Source organism: Betta splendens, chromosome 21 (assembly GCF_900634795.4).
Source record: "Betta splendens chromosome 21, fBetSpl5.4, whole genome shotgun sequence".
NCBI lineage: Eukaryota > Metazoa > Chordata > Actinopteri > Anabantiformes > Osphronemidae > Betta > Betta splendens.
In genome coordinates this window covers 15,873,389-15,894,537 of record NC_040899.1, presented here as the reverse complement: position 1 = coordinate 15,894,537, position 21,149 = coordinate 15,873,389, and the positions used below count along the sequence as shown (strand labels likewise).

The window sequence follows — 21,149 nt, the reverse complement described above, 5'->3', positions numbered from 1 at the left end:
GCTGGCCAGCTGTCAATCACCGGCGAAGTTCGGCATCGTTTTACGTGACGTCGACCGGGGGACGTAGAAGCCTAATGCATAGGACAAATGGAGAAATTATATATATACGTTAGTCGTAATGCTATTATGCTATTAATGCATTAGTACCTGTAGTAGTATTGTCATTATTATAATAGTCATATATTATCCTATCATATATCCCTTCAGGCTGAATCTTACTCATCGCATCTTCTTCACTCACACCAGCCAACCTCATGTCCTCTGTCTGCACATCCATATATCTCCTCCTTGGTTGTCCTCTTGTCCATCCTTCTACCAATATATTCAGTATCTCTCCTCTGCATATATCCAAACTATTTCAGTCTGGCCTCTCTGACTTTGTTGCTAATGCAGGCAACGTGAGCCATCCTTCTGATTAGCTTGTTTCTGATTCTGTCCAACCTCGTCAATCCTAAGGAGGCATCTTCATCTGTGCTCCATCTCATCCTCTTGTCTCTTCCATATTATCCTATTATATATACTATAGTAATTATGATAATAACATAGTCCTAATGTCACATTATGCATATTTTTCTATTCAGTGCCTGGTGTTGAGATTGGTTTAAGGGAATTATGTTTTCTACATGCAGATTTTTATGTTCCTGCTTGTTACAAGAGAAAAAGTTTGGAAAGAGGATGATGAGCCTTTACAGTGCTTATGAGACTTTGCAGAGATGTCACCATATAGTCTTTAAAGTGGAGGAATGGGATGTAGTGAGTGCAGAGCTGCTTCCAGAAGCCACAAACATTAACTCAGAATAATTAAGCTAAATGAAGCTTTTTTTTTAAAAAATTATAGTTGATTTCTATTTAATCTTGTGAACGTATATGGTTGTTATACAACTGTCCTGCCTTAAAGTGCCACTCGGGGATGAAGTTTCTTTGATTTGATTTGATTTTGATTAACAGGTTTTATTCTGTTATTGTTGTTTTGACCCCCTTGTTTGTTGTGTGTTTATGACCTGTCTCTTTTTTTGTATGGCAGCATGGTGGTGTAGTCGTCTAAAAGCAAGAAGGTCCTGGATTCGATTCAAGACTCTGTGTGTGTTCCCCTTCATGTTTTCGGTTGACTGCAGTAAATGAAGGAAATACTGGCAGTTTCGATCACAGACCAGCAGATGGAAGTAAAAACATTAATTTAAGGAAAAGCTGCTGTGGACGATTAATCACACTTCTTGTAAACTGCCTAACGCGAAATTAGCCTTTAATCGCAGTTTATTGTTAAATCACTGAATACAAGTTACCTACATGCATAAAAAGCACATTTTCTTCTTAAGGAATTGTGGCATGGGTAAATTGGGTAAACATGCAAAAATGTAATTCATGTAAGAAAAATGTTTGTGGGCAGTCCTTTCCTTTTCTATCAGGCACCGCAAATTGGTACCCAGAAGGGTCCTGAACACAACACACGTGTTTCGTGCGCCGTAACCATGGCGGACCTGCAGATGAAGCTTCTCCGCAAGAAAATTAACAAAAGGAATCAAAGAAACAAAGAGCGCAAACTACAAGCGAAGCGAACAGAAGACGAGAAAATCTGTGAGTGTTGTAAATATAAAATACGTTTTGTTTTGAATTTTAGACGATGACAAATTTCAGATACTGCGCTTGTGGCGTTAGCTTCTCATGTGATTTTTAGTTAAGTTCCACCTGTTAACTGCCTTTTAACGTTTGTGTTTTGTTAAATTAGCTAATTACTTTACACTTCTACGATTAGATCATGTCGCCCATCAAAGTTACTTGTCACGTTTTAACACTTAAGTTTATATCGTACACAACCAGCTAGCTAACTATCATGGGAACGTGTACACATTCAGGATTCAGAAGTTTCAACTAACCGCGAGAAAGATGTGTGTAGATCTTGATCTAGAGTGTAATAATCGTCTTGAGACGTAATGTGTTTCACAGTAAAATCCAACGGTCTTGAAGAAGAGTGTTTTGACGAACCTACAGCTGTTTTTAATGAACACGGGGAGTCCACTAAAAAACTGAAGAAGAATGGGCTACCAGGCGAAGAGACAGCCACCACGCAGCAACCTCTGAAGAAGAAGAAAAAGAAGAAGAGGAAGCTCACTGACTGTGCAGAATCATCAGGTAAAGGCTTGAAAAGTGTCCCTACTGAAATTGATGGAATATTTAGTGGAAAAGCTGAACAGCTCTCACACTATTGATATCTTTGGTCTTTATTATTCCGCTTCTTCTTATTTCACGTTTTTTAGCTTTTCAACTTTTAACGTTATTCAACTTTTTTCATCGTTTTTTATAATGGTCGTCTATGGGAATCATCGTTCAACTTTTTGTCAATTTCGCTCTTTTCATCAGCGTCTGTCATCGCCATACTTTGGCGTAAGAACTCCATTTCAACTTCAAAAGCGTTGATCATCTTTCAACTTTATCTGTGTAAATCAGCATCCTCGTATGTTATACTTTTCAACTTGTGAGTGTTTAAATATCGGGTGTTTTTTGTTAAAAAATTTTTTTCATTAGTGTGTATTGCGTTAGCTAGAGTGCGTGATGTCACAGCCAGAGTGCGAGGACTCGTTTTTTTTTTTTAAGATGAATCTTCTGTCTTTAACTCGTCACTACGGCCACAATTTTTAGTCTATCAGTCTAATTCTTTCACCAAATCGTAGTCATACTTGTCTTCTTTCTAATGGTGTGTCTGCCTAAGCCATCAGATCTACGCTTTAGTCGCTATCGGCCTCAAAGCGCAGAGGGATCCAGAATTTCTCCCATTAACTCTAATGATGATTTTCGGCAGACGTTTGGGAGAAATGCAGTAAGAGACCCATTTTGAAATTGCGACTGTGGCTCCAGTCTTTAATCCTCAAACATAAAATTCACACCATTTGCTTATTGCTTATACTATTTTTGGTTATGGTTTAGCTGGAACAAGCCTGTTTATACAGGGTGAAACTCTGCTTTTACAGAGCAGAGTGAGCCTGATTTTCCCGCCTTTCGTCTCCATGGTGACAGCGCAGCTGCAGATTTGAATGACAGGTCAACCTGCTGATGCTTAGTGTACCAAGCAGTTCCATGCTTATTACTGACTAGTCAACTACAATATTGGATTGTGTAGTAGTTAAGCATACACTTCCTCTAAATTCTTTCAAAATAAAAACACCAAGCCAAATAATTAGCTTTAATTATTTTTACTATTTCTGCTTTTAGATGGGTAATTATGACTATTTAAAGATAGATTAACAGTTTAGTAATTACCCCCACATGCTTCCTCTACGTCTTTTCAAAATAAAAGTACCAATGTAATTTATTACCATAAATCGAAAGATTTTTAGTTTCTGACTGGTACATTTTTACTAGTTTACTATTACACAGTAAAGTAATTATTTACAAATACTTACTTCAAATCAAAAAGCTAGTCAGCTTATTTATGATTGTCAACAATGCACCTTGGTCAACTTTTGAATTATTTTCATCTCTTTAATCTTGTCTTAGTATGACCTTGGTCATTGTTTTAATCATCATCTTTTTAATCGCCATCTTTTGTCATCGTTTTAATCTTTGTCAACGTTTTCTCGTTTTCATCGTTTTGCTGAAGTCAAATTTTTGACGTCAGCAGCTTAATCAGCGTTTGGCATCGTTGCGGCAGCATATCAGCTCTCCCACGTAATTTTTTCCTAGTTCATTGTTGCTAAGAAATGGGATTTAATGATTTCCACTGTAGTTGGGAAGAAGATCAAAACGATGGAAGAAACCCAGGAGGAGGGGGAAATGGAGCAATCTGCAGCAGCCGATGAAGATGGTGAAGAGGCTACTGATGAAGCTGCAGAAGAAGAGGAAGCTTCAGAAGGAGAGGATGAAGATGATCAACCTGAATTACCGTCAGGGTTAACAGGTACTAAATAAAAGATTTTGGCTCTCTATAGGTACTATTATATACTCTTATTCAATTTACTGCCTGGGTTTGTGGGATGGATTGATAATGAAAAGAAACCCCATGCAAAACCCAAATCAAACAAGGTACTTTACTCTGGGACACTTCTCTGTATGATTCCATTAAATCCAGCCTCTGTTGCCTCTCGTTAATGGTTTTTTAGACATAGACAGTTAGGAGCAGCTTGTTTTGATGCTCTTGTGAATTGTTATATAGAGTGTGTTGTGACTTACAGGGCAGTCGCTGCAACATTGCTCTCATTGATTGTCTTCTCTAATAAAACAATTCTTGCAAGATTTATCTAGACCCTTTAGGAAATATTGTCACTTATTACAAGTAATGTTTGTTCAGGAGCATTTGAGGACACATCATTTTCCTCCCTGGCTGGCCTTGTGAGTGAGAACACTCTGAAAGCAGTACAGGAGATGGGCTTCCAACACATGACTGAGATCCAGCACAAAAGTATACGTCCCTTGCTGGAAGGAAGGTTAGTCTTACAATGTAGATATGCAAAGCCTAACTCTAACCCCCAGATTTTAGTGCAAGGCAAAGGTTTAAGCAAGAATCTCGGTTGAACAGAATTTGTTTGTTGCTCCTTAGGGACGTGTTGGCTGCAGCCAAGACGGGCAGTGGTAAAACCTTAGCCTTCCTCATTCCGTCAATAGAGCTCATCTACAAACTCAAGTTCATGCCCAGGAATGGTAATTATTGTATACTAGTTAATATTTCTCCACAGCACATGATGCACAGAACTGCAGCATTGAGTTTAAGCTTGTGCTCCTCTATATGTTATCAGGCACAGGTATAGTCATCCTTTCACCCACACGTGAGTTGGCAATGCAGACCTACGGTGTGCTGAAGGAACTGATGAAACACCACGTGCACACATACGGTCTGATCATGGGCGGCAGCAACCGCTCTGCAGAGGCTCAAAAACTGTCCAACGGTGTCAGCATCCTGGTGGCCACACCTGGACGTTTACTGGACCACCTGCAGGTTAGCTGGGGGGCTCCTAGAGGAAGTGAAGGGATAAACTTTCTTATAGATAACCGACAGGGTGCCTTATTAAGTAATAGTGAAAAGTGGCATAGTTCAAATATTAGTCATTATTTTCAGTTATTGAGTCAGTTTCTTCAGTTTGGTAACAAGAAGTAGGTGTTATTTTTAATTATTAGAGTTTGCTTATTGTAAGTAGGCAACATGTTTGTCATTTCTTTCAGTAGTGGTTTTAAACTGACTTTTCTGTGTTTTCAGAATACGTCTGACTTTATGTACAAGAACCTCCAGTGCCTGATTATTGACGAGGCTGATCGTATCTTAGAGGTTGGCTTCGAGGAGGAGCTGAAGCAGATCATCAAATTGCTGCCCAGTATGTACTCTACACCAACATGTGTCACAGGAACTTGTTGGCATCAAAACCAGCAATTTTCTTTTGCTGAACTAGTCAGTAACAACGTAGATTAGGGCAGCAACAACGAAACGATAATAATTGATGACGGAAATTGATCGATAATGATTTGCCGTTATCGATTAGTTGGGCTGCTAATTTGACGGTGCAGCGTGATGGCAAAATAACGCAGCCGCGGAAGAAAACAAACCAAGCGGCAGCAGGAGAAAGGCTGTGACCTAATTTCTATATGAGCATTATTGAATATATTGCAATATTGAACAAAGACAACGTTAACCTGCAAGTCATACAAAGTTCAGCTGGTGGTTTGTAAATACTACAGCGACGCAGGAGAATGTGAGAAGAATGAACACTGTTGTCCCGGTTGTAGCAGCGGTAACAAACGCTGTTTATCCATTACGTGACTCTTCATTAAGTGCGGCTGTGTTAAAAGATACTTTATGTAATCTGTTCAACAGTGTAAGCAAAAGCTGGCTGCGCAATCATCTCGTTCGCTACATAGATAAGAACGGCGCTGCCATAGAACAACACAAGTTAAACGGTGCAGACACTAAATGTAACAGCAGCATTAAAAATAACATGGTTTTTAGTGGTTGTCATCGTTGCCTCAGAGCCAGAAGGAGTCTCTGGAGTTTACATGTTCTCCTGTGTCTTCCTGGATTTTCTCCCTCAATCAGGTTGACTGGAGCTGCTGCAGTTCTTCTCATTGGAACAAAACTCTATGCTTTGTTCATTTATATTTTGGATATTGAAGGTTTATCATTCAAACACTGGATTTTGTGCTTTGAGTTTTAAAGAGTTGAAATCTAAATTTAGCTTTAAAAAAGAACCCCTAGATAAGGGATTTCTAATAAGCAAAACCTCAAATATTTTATCTGATTAATCAAAAAATAATTGACAAATTAATCTATTATCAAACTAATTGTTAGTTGCAGCCCTACTGTAAATACAGTAGGTTCTTAGTATCTCATATTAGACCATTAAAAAAATTTAAGTAATGGTGGCACATTGATAAAATAAATCTCTAAATGGCAGATTATGTGTGTGAGTGTGAATCTCATAAGTGTTTCTCTGTAAATGTCTTTGTGCAGAGAAGAGACAGACCATGCTTTTTTCAGCCACTCAGACACGTAAGGTAGAAGACTTGGCTCGTATCTCCCTGAAAAAAGAACCTCTGTATGTTGGGGTGGATGATGACAAGGACAAAGCAACTGTTGACGGCCTTGAGCAGGTAACAATGAGCTGTAATATACATATAGAAGATGACGTTCAAGGCTCTTAGGATCCCAGACTAACATACAGTCACTCCGGTGTTTCAGGGATATGTGGTGTGTCCATCAGAGAAACGCTTCCTGCTTCTCTTCACTTTCCTGAAGAAGAATCGGAAGAAAAAGCTAATGGTCTTCTTCTCCTCCTGCATGTCTGTGAAATACCACTATGAGTTGCTCAACTACATCGACCTGCCTGTCATGGCCATCCATGTAAGTCCTCCCGACCCAAGTCATGGATAGTATTAAGAATGTAATAGCTGTTTTAAGTAATTCTTCTTATCATTCTGTCTCCCAGGGCAAACAGAAGCAGACCAAACGTACAACCACCTTCTTCCAGTTCTGCAATGCTGACACTGGCATCCTCCTGTGTACAGATGTGGCAGCTCGAGGCCTGGACATCCCTGAGGTGGACTGGATTGTTCAGTATGACCCCCCAGATGACCCAAAGGTACTGAATTGTTATGGCTGTCTCATTATGACTTGGTATTGATTTTTTTAAATTGGTATTATATTACTGGTATAATGTCAGTAATTTCAGTTTTACTGTCCATCCACAGGAATACATCCACAGGGTGGGCAGAACAGCCCGAGGACTCAACGGACGAGGCCATGCGCTTCTTATTCTGCGACCAGAGGAACTTGGCTTCCTACGTTTCCTCAAACAAGCCAAGGTAACTGTCACAGACTTTCTAAAATGTGTTTTACATTTTTTACTATGTAGATCTAGTTTTGGAAAGAACCTCAAAGAACTTCATTAAGCCACATTTGTGTTCGTTTTTCAGGTCCCATTGAGTGAGTTTGAATTTTCCTGGAGTAAAGTCTCAGATATCCAGTCCCAGGTAAAAAAAAAACTACATAAGTCATTGAGATTGTCTCTGTAACTACAGCATTTGAAAATAAGAACAGATATACATTGTCTGGGAGATTTCACACACTCTTCTCTTATTGCTGTTCCACAGCTGGAGAAGCTAATTGAGAAGAACTACTACCTCCACAAGTCGGCTCAAGAAGCCTACAAGTCCTACGTGAGAGCGTATGATTCCCACTCGCTCAAACAGATCTACAGTGTCAACACCCTCAACCTCCCAATGGTGGCAATGTCCTTTGGCTTCCAAGTTCCTCCATATGTTGATCTGAGTATCCTTTTCTGCGCTTGAGTCTGATTCAAATACTGTACACTATTTGTTGGTTTAGTACATATCTGTGTGTGTATGTGTGTGAAGCCACATTGAAGTGTGGCTAGTCCTCAAAGACCTGTTAATGACTTTGAGCAAAAACATCAGGTTAGGCTAAATATAAATACAGGTTACATTACTGGCTAAAGAGGTAGGAGATTCTTCTCTTATCTATTTAATCTTTTATCTTATCTATTTAATTCACCTCATTCTGACAGCAGTGAGTCTAGTGTGGTGTCGAAGTGTTTTTTTCCTTAACCCAGCTCTCCCTTCAGATGTCCACAGCAGTAAAGGGGCCAAGTTACAAAAGCGAGGTGGTGGAGGCGGGTTTGGATACCAGAAGTCCAAGGACGTGCACAAATCCAAAATTTTCAAACACTTCAACAAAGGCAAGAGCGAGAGGAGGCAGTTCTCTCGCTAGGTCGTCAAGGACGGATTGCTCCAGCGTATTCTCTGCTTCAAACAGAGCTCCATCCAGGTGTATGTGGGCAACTCATCTGATATTAAACCTTCTCCCCAGACATAATTTACATATACATGTAATCAAACATTATGGACTAAGATAAACTTTGTGTGTCCCTCGATGTATAAACAACTTGGATTTCTAGTATTTTGGATCAGATGAAAAGTATTAAAGATCCATGTTGGCTATGTTTAAACGTTTATATTCAAAATGTTCCCCCATATATACAAAGCAAAGACATGAGGTGCTGATTTACTTTTTATTATCAGATGAATTAGAATTTACATTAATGCATCGTAAAAACCCTGCAATGCATTGTCTGCTACAGGTACACAAATAAAATATACAAACATTTGCATTTCAATGCAGACTTTAATTTACAATTGCAACATCTTCAGTGTGTGTAAAGGTTCTAATCTAGAATAATTATAAAATAACATGTTTGTAATGGGTAGATTAAAACTTGTTTAAAGAAATCTTTATAATTTTTGATGTATATGGTGAGCATGAATAACATGCTTTTCTGCACCCTCAGTTTGTCTGTTACAGTTTTAGTAAATGATTAACCCGTTTTGTCCAGAAATCTCTCAAGTCCTCAATTCTTGTAACTTTCAAAAAAATGTAACTGCATCCTATAGATCCTAGCATTTAACAGAATCATCACATGTGCAACAGAAATGTTAAAAAAAAGCAGCATCCCCTTTTGTTACAGTGATGATATTCAGCATTATCTTCTATACCTGGACGCCAGGTTTCCCTTTACGAGACCAGGTCATAGTTATTACCTGACAGCTGACAAAGCTCCTGTAGCTGCTGGAGGTTCACTCATGTTAAGTTCTGTTGGCTCTTGAGGTTGATTAACTGTTCACTTATGCTGGAAGCTGCACACTGTTCACTGACAGCACAGTTTTCATCTCCCAATATTGTTCCACAGTATTTGTCCATGTTTCCACTGAATGTCTCAGACCACAGATATGTTACTGCTGTTGATCTGTGTGGACAAACATAATTCTCATACTAACAGACATGTGTTGCTTGTGGTTATATGTAACATCTATGGAGGCAAAGCAATAGGTTCCAGGAAATGCTCCAACAATAAACACACAGAGCTTGTAGCCCTGCTGGAGCTAACTGTGCTGAGGTTCCTTAAGCCTCAACAGAGCAGTAGTGTTTTTTTGTCAGAAGGGAAAAACTGCTGCCACATTAACCGTCTGTTGCTAACGTTGTGGCTGATCGGTGCAGATACACATGCTGGGGAACAACGGAGGGGTATTACACTAAACCAAGATGAGGGATTAAGATGCCGTTTCCATCATTTCCTGGCTGAACTTATTCTTGACTTGGTTGCAAAATTTTTTATTTCCTGCTGATCCAAGTGTAATGCAAACAAACACTGCTTGTTGACTATTTCTGGATCACAGACGCATCCTGCCTCATGACATGTGTTTCACCTCTTCGTACATCTGTAAAATGAGCTGTAAGAGCAAGTTTTATCAGTATGTCTGTGATGGATACATGTAGGCTTTTTAATAACATACGTTTCTCCACCATCAACACTTAGCTGCGCCTTTGTGCAACAGAATTCTACTGTACAAAGATTTTAGTAGATTATGTCAGTAGTCCTGGATATCTGCTTTAGTGCAATACACCCAGGGCTTAGTTCATACACTTGAATGATAATGCTAAATCGAAGCACCGGTTAAAGCAGACATAGTACTGTACTTAGCAATTATTCCAGATTTTAACTGTTTTAGGGGGAAAAAATTACTAAATAGAGATTAGTGCTTTATTGTCCATATTCATTTTCTGTCACAACACATGGACGCTTTTGGCAAACGTTCATACAAAAAATATATTTTATATAATATAATATATATTTATATTTTAAATCCTGACATTAATGAAACCTATGCAAAAAAAAACTCAAGCAAACAATTTTATTTCCTTTCAAAAGGTCCTGCATCAGGACTTTAAAAAATGGCTTTGGGTCTAAGAAAGCTTGATTCTGTTCCCTGTGTAAGTCAGCCAAGATGTGTCACAAAGCCAATTTCAGTCTCAGCTTCTATACTAAACCTGTTGTGAGTACAGATGAAAGCGTCAGACTGAAAGGTAGTTCCTTCTTTAAATCACAGCTTGAAAAGTTAGACCTTGTTTTACCTCACCATTGCTTAAAAGACCCAGTGCTACATCTCCTACCGTTCGTGTTGCAGCACGGCTCAGTGGTCTCCCAGTTCATGGCTTTCTGGACGGCCTTCTTCCAACGAGCGAAGCGGAACTCGCTCTCTGTGATAAAAAACATTTCTGTACAGCACAATTTGTTACATGTCAGTAATAATGTTAAGAACCAAGTTAGGCTGGTACCTCACCATCAGAGTTGATCTGAGGTTCAAACCTCTCAGCCCCAACCGCAAGATTTCTTCTGAGGTGCCACACGTCCACCCCTTCTGCTGCCCCTGCTGCCATGGCTACGCCCAAAGCAGTGGTCTCTGACATGGTGGGTCTCACTGAAGCCATATCAGTCACACAATCAGCCCACCATCATCCCAGAAATCAATGTGACAAATGTCAGAGAAGACAGAATAGTATAAGTCCAGACGGATGTCAGTGGTAACTCATACAAAAGCTGTTAAACTTTTGTGTGATTTTGAGTAAGTTACAGGAGACAGCCGTTCACATGGCTCTGAGTCATCAGGAACAGCATGGCAGCTACGTTACGCTGCTCTTCAATATCAGGGATCAAGTAGTGATCTGAAATCAGTGTAGTGTCCAACCTTTCCAAAATGGCCTCCTACCAACTACCTGTGCCTGGAGATGATAGACTCCACAGGGCTGTGTTCTGAGCCCTTGGCTCTACTGCTTCTACACATCCAACTGCAGTTTTTTCACCAAGGGAACAGCATTGTGTAATTTACAGATGACAACGGTGCTGGGGCTGATTTTAGATGACTATAAGGCAACCTACAGAGAAGAGGTCCTCTTAACAACCTTATACTGAACATCACAAAAACCAATAAAATCATCCTGGACCTCAGGCCCAATAGGTCCATACTGCCTCCGTACATCAGTGGCCAATGTGTAGAGAAAGCCCAGTCCTTTGGGTTCCACATATCTGCAGACGTCTTCTGGACTGAAACACTACAGCAGCACTTATACTTCCTGGCGGGGACCAGGAAGTAACATGTGAATCCACAGCTGCTGAGGACCTTCTACAGGTCTGCAAGGGAGAGCTGTAGCTGACAGGAGGCAGAGGTCATGGCTGCTTTCTGTCCCCCTAACCCACCACAGGAGATACTGGTCCTTCAAAGCCCACACAATGACTCATACTCAGCTTATTTCCAAAGGCTCTCTTCAGTTTAAGAGTAACTCACTCACACCAGTCAGAACAGTTCTATCTCTGCCCGTGTAAAATCCAATGTGCATGATGCCTCTTACCTACGGGAATGCAAAGGATGTCTGCCTGCAGCTGCATCAGTAGCCTGTTGGAGGTCATGCCTCCGTCTACCTGCAGCTCTGTCAGAGGGACACCGCTGTCCTGGTTCATGGCATCAAGGATCTGATACACACAAAGATCCAGTCACTTTGTGTGAGTGTGTGTTTTAAGAAGAAAAACAGGATCTGGATTTATCTTCTTTTGCCAAAAAGACAGTATTGAAAAGTGAATAGTGAGAAAGCTGCTTACCTCTCTGGTCTGGAAGCAGACAGCCTCCAGAGCAGCAAATGCCAAATGCTTCCTGTTAGTGAACTGAGTGAGCCCACAGATGATTCTAAAGAAATACAAGGAAGAAAAAGTCTGATGTGTTTTAAGAAGAAGAAAATGTGATTCAAGTTGTGTTACAAATGTGATAAAATCAGTTAACAGTATTATCAACACCACATCTCAGCTGTGTTTTGACAGCTGCCTCACCCTCTTGCACTAGGTTCCCAGTAGGGAGCGTAGAGCCCAGAGAAAGCCGGCACAAAGTAACAGCCGTACGACGTCCCTGCTGCAGCCGCTAGTTTTTCTGCAATCAGAGAGAAATGCTGTTATCATCTTCACATATCATACATAATCATGATGCTACTATTATAAAAGCTCTGTGAGGTTAAAAGTTATTTCACATATTTTAATCACCAATCTCTGATGAGGACTGCACGATGCCCATGTTGTCCTTCAGCCACCGTACCACTGCCCCTGCGATGGCCACTGATCCCTGGCGTGAAGACAGAAATGACAAGCAAGGAGGAAGATTGACAAAACTGACAATGAGAATCAGACACGCTCACACACCTCGAGCGCATAGCAGGCAGGCTCATTTTTTCCCAGCTTGTAGGCCACAGTGGTCAGCAGGCCATGCTCTGACATCACAGGCTAAAAGAGCGTGGGGAAAAACAACAACGTGGGTGGAGGTTATTTTAAAACACCAACACCACGTGAAGGTTTCCTTCAGTTACATCTCACCTTGGTGCCTGTGTTTCTGAGCAGGAAGCAGCCAGTTCCATACCTGGCATTAATAGGGATGAAAACAGATTTTAGAGCTTCCTTTCTCCATTACTTCCTCTATCTGGTAACTCGCAGCACAGAGGTTTACATGCATCACACAGCTTTTTTATTAGGCAACAGCTGAGGTGCCAACAATGTAGAACAAAGATGAAAGACAGACCTATCAAATCACCACAGTAAATGACACCACATAGCTTACGTGTTTTTGGCCTGGCCCTCCCTGAAGCACATCTGACCTACTAGAGCAGCTGACTGGTCACCTAGACACTAGGAGAGACAAGGAACTCATTAATGCTGCAGGCATGAAGTTCCATCCATCCATCTTCTACCGCTTATTCACATGCAGGGTTGCTATAGGCGAGAGGCGGGGTGACGAATTAACCTATTACATGTTTTTGGACCGTGGGAGGAAGCCGGAGAACCCAGAGAGAACCCACGCAAACATGGGGGGAGAACATGCAAACTCCACACAGAAAAAAGCATTAATGAACAGCATCTATATGGACCTACTGTATGTAATAATTCAAGAGAATATAATAACATCATTTGCTCAAACAAATAATACAAAATTTTTGTCTGTCAAAGTAAGTAAAACATATAAAACACATTATATAATTAGAACATAGCTGTTATTGACACAGCAGGTCCATGTGCTTATCCTGACTCAGCTCTGCAGCTGTAGCAGACTGTAGCAGACCTGGATTTCTCGTCTACCAGAAACTACATTCAGTAAACAAGGACAGACGTCACCAACACAGTTACTCACCCCAGAGATAGGAACTCCTGCAAGTGAGTTAGATTTCTGTTTAAGGAGAAGAAAGAAACCTGTGAGATTTTGGACAAACAGCTGCAGGTGAAACATGCACTAGTACATAACAAACACAAGCAAAACAGCAAAAAAGCAAACACAACAAAACACAAACATAACCTGTTTTGTGACTGATTTACTCTGGCATCTAACGTTATGTAATCTATAAAACCGATCATTTTATTTCAATAGGGTCAAAATGACTTCTGCATAGCTTCAAAAAAAGTCCAGGTGAAACTCATTTCTAAAAAGGAATGTAACTCACTTTTACTATTATTCATGTTTCTGATAGAGGCTTCCAGGAAATTAACAGCTCAACAGAAGAAATTGGACCCATAAAACTGAGAACAAACAAACTGTCTGTTGTAACGCGGGGCAAGGTGCATGTTAAATGCTGCATTAACATGTTTAATGTTGTGGCCCGGTGGTGAAGACCTGTCCAGGGTGTGCCCCACCTCTCACCCAGATGACCAAAAGCACTTCAGAAGACGATATGTGACCATGTTGTGGACAAAGAAAACGAAACAAACAAATGCAGAACCACCGTATTCCTACAGAGTATATTGGAACATATACACAGAATTCTTATCTCTAGCTTGTAGTCAGACTGTCTACTAGTGTAAAGAAACAGCAACCTTATCAGGCCATTTTGGATGTTACATTATTGTAATGTTGTTTACAACATCATAGAAATCCATAAATTAGGAGTGACCCAAGAACTGTGGGGGTAATAAGTATTTGACACATCAGCATTTTTATCAGTAAGGGGATTTCTCAGTGGGCTATTGACACAAAATTTGCACCAGATGTAGCCTCAAGCCAAGTAATGAATTCACATATAATTAAAAGCTATGATTTCTTTATAAGTTGAGTAATAATAAATAAAGTTAAATGACACAGGGAATAAGTATTGAACGCATGAAGATAACAAGGTGCAAAATGGCATAGAAAGCCAGGAGATCACCTGAAATCTGTCAGTATTGATAGAGAAACCCTCCCCCCTATCAGTACTAATTGATATTGGCTGCTTTTTGATGGCCTATAAAGGCTCCTCATTATCCAGGAGGCAGACAGGAAAAACTTCATGATGGGCAAAAGCAAAGAACTCTCTCAAGATCTTTGCAATCTTATCATTGAAAAGCATTTTGATGGGGATGGTTATAGGTGCATTTCCAGAATGCTGAATGTTCCTGTGAGCACTGTGGGGGCCATAATCCGGAAATGGAAAGAGCATAAATTCACCATAAACCGGCCACGATCAGGTGCTCCACATACAAGTAAGACATGTAAGACCCCTGTCTGAGGAGTCCGAAGAATAATCAGGAGAGTTCTCCAAGAGCCAAAAACCACTCGGGCAGAACTTCAGGGAGACCTTGCATCAGCAGGTACTTTTGTTTCAAAGAAAACTATAAGCAATGCACTACACCGCCATGGCATCCATGCACGCTCACCACGCAAGACTCCATTGCTTAACAAAAAGCATGTTGAGGCTCGATTAAAGTTTGCAAGAGAGCATTTGGGGAAGCCTGTGGATTATTGGGAGACTATAGTATGGTCAGATAAAAGCAAAATTGTAATTTTTGGCAGTCATTCTACACACCATGTTTGGAGAAGAAATGGCACTGCCCACCACCCCAAGAACACCATACCAAAAGTTAAGTTTGGGGGTGGAAGCATCATGGTTTGGGGTTGCTTTTCAGCAACAGGTACTGGCAGACTTCATATTATTGAGGGCAGGATGAATGGAGAAATGTACCGGGACATTCTGGATAAAAATCCGCTGCCATCTACCAGATAGCTGAAAATTAAAAGAGGGTGGACATTTCAGCAAGACAATGAACCCAAACACAAGGCCAAGGAAACCAATGAAGTGGTTTCAAAGAAAAAAAATCAAGTTGCTTAAATGGCCCAGTCAATCACCTGACCTAAATCCTATTGAATATCTATGGAGCGAACTGAAGATCAAAGTTCATGAGAGGCCCTTAAAGATTTAAAAACCATTTGTGTACAAGAGGCGTCTAGAAGCTGTAATCACCAACTAAGGCTTTTCTACAAAGTATTAAATAATGTGTGTTGAATACTTATTACATGTGTCATTTCACTTTATTTATTATTTCTCAACTTATATAATTAAATGCTCTGATTTCTTTATGAGAATTCATTACTTGGCTTGATGGCTACATCTGGTGCAAATTTTGTGTCAATAGCCCACTTAGAAATCCCCTTACTGATAAAAATACAAATGATGTGTCAAATACTTATTTCCCCCGCTGTATCTTATCAGAAGAGCTGGAACTCTGTGGTATTCAAAGGTTATTGTTGTATGCAACAACAATATGGAACATTCTTTAATTATTGGGAGCTGAAGGTGATGTAATAACAACATCTTTCAAATGAAGCATCTTATTTTGTCAAGAAAAAAACAACTTTAAAATCCAATTATACTGCACTTCCTGTGTCCTATTACGAACAACCAATGCATCTTAGCAGGTTAAATGACTATTACAGCAATTTATTTATTTAATAATCTTAGTCTTTGAGCTTTTATACACAGTATCAAGTACACACATTAGTACACTTATTACTCAGCATTTAAACCCCTTGTTTTTTGTGCACTTTAATGTTATATATTAAAGTGAAAAAAAAAAAATTTACACTGCATGTCACAATAAAATCACACTTTGCTGATATTGTGTAGGCACTGGTCTCATTTAAAAGTTAAAGTAGTAAAATATGCAGAAACTGAAGGGCTCTGAATCTATTTAACGACAAAGAAAACTTGACTCTTGACTGTTTCTGTTTCTTACCATCCAGCCGTATATTTCAGAGGAACTTCTGACTTTGGGGAGGATTTCCATAGGGACTTCAAAGTACCTACATGCATCACAACAGCAGCCAGTCAGCGTACAGTTTATCAAAGGTAGCAATGACAGTGAACCTACAAGATGTGGGAAGTGGGAGTTAAAGCCTGACTGAGAAATGTGTTCATGTGTTCACCTGCACAGCTCAGGATCCCAGGCCATGGTGTTAATGTTGAACAGCATGGTGCGACTGGCGTTAGAAACATCTGTACAGTGCACTCCACCGTTCCTGCCCCCTGTCAGACACTGACGAGACACGGTGACACAAGTGTGCAAACACGTAGCACATAAAACAGCGTGTGACAACAGGCTTGAAGCAGGTCTCACCCAGATGATCCAGGAGTCCACTGTCCCGAACAGGGCTTGCCGGCTCAGCACCGCCTGCTGCACCTCATCCACGTTGTCAAGCAGCCAACGCAGCTTCACTGCACTGAAGTAGGTGCTGATGGGAAGACCGGTCTTATGCTAGGGCACAAACATTCAGTTCCCAAACAGGTCAACCACAGTATAAACTAAGCAGAGACCAAAATTAAAATCTTCAATGTTCCAAATACACAGAGGATCTTGGAGGATTTGGATCTTGAAGGACTCTTTACCACAGTGGTAGGTGTATATTTGGAGCCAAAACGTGTCTCCACTGAATATTTGTGTGTGAGGTTGACACAAAAACATATGCGCACACATAAACAAACAAACATAAGCTGTGATAACAAACAAAAACAGAAAAGACAAGGTGTTCTGTCTTTGGCACCTTCAGGTGGTTCTTGTTTCTGCCTGGAGCCTTGTTGATGAGCCTCTCCACTGTTGGCTGTGTTCGCAGGTCCAACCAAACTACACAACGCACAGGACGACCCATCAGTGTTCAATAAACAGCATTAAGTACTAAGAAAATTCTAATTAGCATATTCTAGCATGCTGCATTATTAGCATTTAGCTTAAAGCAATGCTTTTGATAAGAATTTTAGCACAACTATAATGAGAACCTTGTGGCTGTATTCCTCCGTCAACAGCTAAGTATTAGCATGCGTGCATGTCTCTTTAAGCTTTATTCTAACCAGTTCATCAGTACACAGTGTTTTAGGTCATCAGGTCTCACTGAGACCAAGCAGAGAGCAAACCCACACCTGCAAAGCTCTGCACTGACCCACCTTTAAACCACAAACACAACACGCCAGTTTTAATGTTGGAGCAGACAAAGCCAGCCACAATCAACTGTGTTAATAAGCCTATAAAGTAAAATCAGCCTTAAAATGTTGCCCTTCTGACCCGTTACTGCTTTCGTGTATGCATCACTGCAGCCACTCACATTTGTTTTATATGCAATTAAATATTTTTAGTATGACTATAAATATTATTAAGTAATCTAACCTGTACCTGTATATTGATGAATAATGGCTTTACCAATTATACATTAAAGCGTGGAAGTAAAAGAATATATCACATAAATGAATACCACATGATTAAACCAAATTCTACCTTTAAAATGACTTTGAATTACTTGAATATTATTAATTTCAAATTACAAACAAAAAAGAACTAATCTAACCAAACAAACAGTTTGCAGATAAATAAGCCTATTGAGCTACGATATTAAAAGAAACAGTATCATGTCTATGCTAGTAATCAGTCAACAGAGACAGTTTGGAGCTTGTGGTGATGGTGTGTACTTAGCTAATACAGTGAATCACTGCCACATAGGCAGGGGCGTGGCAGGGCAGGACACAGGACATTACAGTCTGATGCAACCTAGTCATGTGTTCTGTTCTGTTCTGTTTATCTGTTCAACCAGCAGCATGTGTTTTCTGTGCTTTTCTCCTGTGGTTGACAGCAACATCTGACAGTGTTTGAGTGGGGAGAAGGTTTGATTGACACTTGCTGACCTGTTTTTGTTTCATAAATAGGTGTTTTTCTATTTCACATATTGTCAGGCTGAATTTTCCAAAACTGGAACAGTATTAAAATGCTGAGACATACTAACATATGGTACGATGCACCCACCAATAGCATTGTAAAGTGGCTCTCCGGTCTCCTTGTCCCACACCAGAGTTGTCTCTCGCTGGTTGGTTACTCCCAAAGCTGACGAAACAACAACAACACAAATGTTGGTGACACCCACTGCTTCCTGTCAGGACACTGAGTTAGGCCTATGATGGAGCAGGTGCCACCTTTTATGTTGGAGATGTCGATGTTGAGCTGGCAGAGCTTTTCACAGGTCCTCTCTATGCACTCATAGACAGACAGCATTATCTCCTTGGGGTCCTCCTCTACCCAGCTGATTGAAGCACACATACATGCACATGAGGCAAACATTCTGTCTGGTTGTTTACAACAAACAGAACAATATTTGGGTTATTTTAGCATGTATGCTTCATTTAAACTTTTATTTTAAATGTGTATATTAACTCAAGCAAATTCCTACATCTGAGACAACTGCCAGAGGCAAAAAAAAAATCATAATAAGTATACCCCTAAACTTGTAAAGAGCTTAATCAAAAAGAAATGTTTTAACATATTTTTGATCGCACAACCTGTGGTACAACGACTGGAAGGAAAATCTTTAAACAGATTTAAAATTAAGCAGTAACTAGTGTTTGTGCCAACTTTTGTATGCACGGTGAATAGGAGCTGGACCTTAGACTCATTCATTTTACATGTGTTAAATAAAATAGGCAATTAATTTAAAATACAGTTAAAATATAACTTTGGCAGCCAAGTGGATTTAAGGAGATAACTGCAATAAGGATATTTTGTGTGGTTTTAGTTTAGTCTCTGAACTCACCCCTCTTTGGGGAAACGCTGCTTGATTTCTACCTGATGGTGACTGATCAGCTCGGCGGTTTTTGCATTGAACACCTGTGGAGAAAAAAACATGACGAACAGCAGTGTCAAAACTATTGTTTATTGGCTCTACGATATTGTTGTATCGTACAGACCCCAACGCTATCAGATAAATGATAATTATTGCATGCCTGGCAACACTGGCACCAAATTCCCTGTAACACAGATTGGTATCATCTGCAGTCAATGATTGCCAAGCGGGGCAATCATATATAATCATATGAGTTGGGTCGAGACTGACTCACCGAACCCTTAGGGTTCGATCGAACACAGGTTAAGAAACACTGAGTTCAGTGCAGTCATTAAGCAGTCAGTGCTTAATTTTAAAGCTGAAAATAGTCAAATCATCATCAGTATCATTTATGAGCGGAGCTGCATCAGCTTTTTATAAGCTGGGCCTCAACCTCAAAGACACATTCTAGGTTAAAGCTTAACTGTGGTCAGTTATGTTTTCTGTGCTTCACCTAAGTGTCATCAAATGAGGCCTGACTAAGGGTTAAATGTCATTTGGTATACATCTGGCCAGTAGTTAGACACATTTATATGTAAAATTAGGAAAATGTTCAGAGCACCTTCATATTTTACGAGCACAATTAAACACTATTCCTAAGAATTTGAATAACACTGATGTGATATATACAAAACTTGACTGAAAGTCTGTACAGTAATTGTCAATTGGAAATGAGCTAAACAAAGACTCTGTCTTAGCTGTTCATCAAACCAGAAGGATCCACTGAGGCATTCTAAACCTTCCTGTTTGCTTTTTGGAATGGATCTCACAGCAAACTGAACTTTCATCTCTACAGAGCCGCTGTGCTCTCTGCTCACGAAGCAGGAAACAGTGAGAAGCATGGAAATGTGGACAGAGTGTTCTCTAGGAATAGAAAACTTTCACAGTGACATTTGTGGTATGCACACAGGTACAACACGTATAATTATTTACATTATTTGGTCCAATCTGGCACGAAGCTAATTTCTTACTAGAAAAAAAAACATAAAGAACATATTTTCATCTAATATTTGTTTGTATGTGAACCAAGAAAAGAAATACGTTTCTATTGCTTTAACTGGGCAGTATTTTTATATTGATTTGGCTCAAATTCTGGTATTTAATCGAAGTCTAAATAAATAAATCCCTTTTATTCATGACTTCATTGACCAGTGTTTACTGATGTGATCTGTGAACAGTCCACGTTAGTTTGACATCTCAAATGATTAACGTCATTACTGCTACAGTATTTACAAAAACGTTTAACAGTATTAAGATGAAACATGTGGGTTTAGTCCGAAAAATGAGTCCAACGTCATAAACTGTTTTTTCATCAAGTCTTTGATTTGTTCTGTGTGTAATTACAAATAAAGACAGCTGACACGTTACAGCAGTGTTTAATTAGCTTTAAACCTAACATTAACGAGAGTTTACGGTTTGTTGTGTTTTTTATTACGAAAAACGCAGAGGTTCCGTCAAGACAGCGTAAGTTACATTGAGCCGACACTTCCAGTTCAGAATGGCGCTAACTTACCAGGAACCTTGTCGAGCTCGTGCCCTGGTCAATAGCAGCAACCAGCGGGTCCATCTTCACTTTTTCCTTGTGTCTGTTTAAACCCTCAAATCCGGACTAGCGACACGAGCGGCTGCCGAGTCTACGAGGACGGTTTTTGTCAGGGGATATCGCACCTAACGAGGGGGTAAGACGAGCTGGTGGCCAAATCACACGTAAGAGGATGAGCCGGAACCGGCGCGTACCCGTGTAACGATTGGCTGCTGGTTGGAAGGCGTCGACCACGCGCCGTCAAATCAGGTTTGGGGGTGCGTTCCCGACGAAACTGTCTCGTGGTCGCGAGCTGTTGCAGTGAGACGTTCTGTGGCTCGGCAAAGAGTAGTAATCGTCGCCTTTGGCAGAAGTAGCGAAT

The 21,149-nt window shown here is 40.2% G+C and overlaps 2 protein-coding genes across 10 annotated transcripts; one reads left to right on the top strand and one right to left on the bottom strand.

The window, feature by feature from the left end:
• The first annotated feature begins 156 nt into the window (after nt 1–156).
• ddx18 (DEAD (Asp-Glu-Ala-Asp) box polypeptide 18) lies at nt 157–8,612 on the top strand. 2 transcript variants are annotated; one of them, XM_029135902.3, is made up of 14 exons: nt 157–1,575; nt 1,990–2,130; nt 3,722–3,892; nt 4,283–4,418; nt 4,532–4,632; nt 4,728–4,927; nt 5,186–5,300; nt 6,431–6,570; nt 6,659–6,820; nt 6,906–7,058; nt 7,168–7,281; nt 7,393–7,449; nt 7,570–7,747; nt 8,061–8,612. In XM_029135902.3, exons 1-14 carry the CDS (start codon nt 1,374–1,376, stop codon nt 8,204–8,206), a joined length of 2,016 nt encoding a protein of 671 aa, XP_028991735.1. In that variant the 5' UTR covers nt 157–1,373; the 3' UTR covers nt 8,207–8,612. The 2 variants fall into 2 exon arrangements, with proteins under 2 accessions (XP_028991735.1, XP_028991734.1); XM_029135901.3 differs by having other exon boundaries at nt 539–1,575; nt 1,945–2,130.
• Nucleotides 8,601–20,947, bottom strand: LOC114846808 (glycerol kinase-like). 8 transcript variants are annotated; one of them, XM_029135905.3, is made up of 19 exons: nt 20,759–20,947; nt 19,177–19,250; nt 18,563–18,669; nt 18,396–18,473; nt 17,149–17,228; nt 16,725–16,862; nt 16,534–16,643; nt 16,344–16,410; nt 13,495–13,530; nt 12,928–12,995; nt 12,687–12,729; nt 12,516–12,596; nt 12,360–12,438; nt 12,153–12,249; nt 11,928–12,012; nt 11,681–11,801; nt 10,610–10,752; nt 10,445–10,531; nt 8,601–9,723 (listed from the first exon to the last, which is right to left on the bottom strand). In XM_029135905.3, the coding sequence occupies exons 1-18, from the start codon at nt 20,810–20,812 to the stop codon at nt 10,481–10,483; spliced, it is 1,512 nt and encodes a 503-aa protein (XP_028991738.1). In that variant the 5' UTR covers nt 20,813–20,947; the 3' UTR covers nt 8,601–9,723; nt 10,445–10,480. The 8 variants fall into 8 exon arrangements, with proteins under 8 accessions (XP_028991738.1, XP_028991739.1, XP_028991736.1 ...); XM_029135906.3 differs by having other exon boundaries at nt 8,601–9,239; XM_029135903.3 differs by having other exon boundaries at nt 10,615–10,752.
• Between the last annotated feature and the right edge of the window lie 202 nt (nt 20,948–21,149).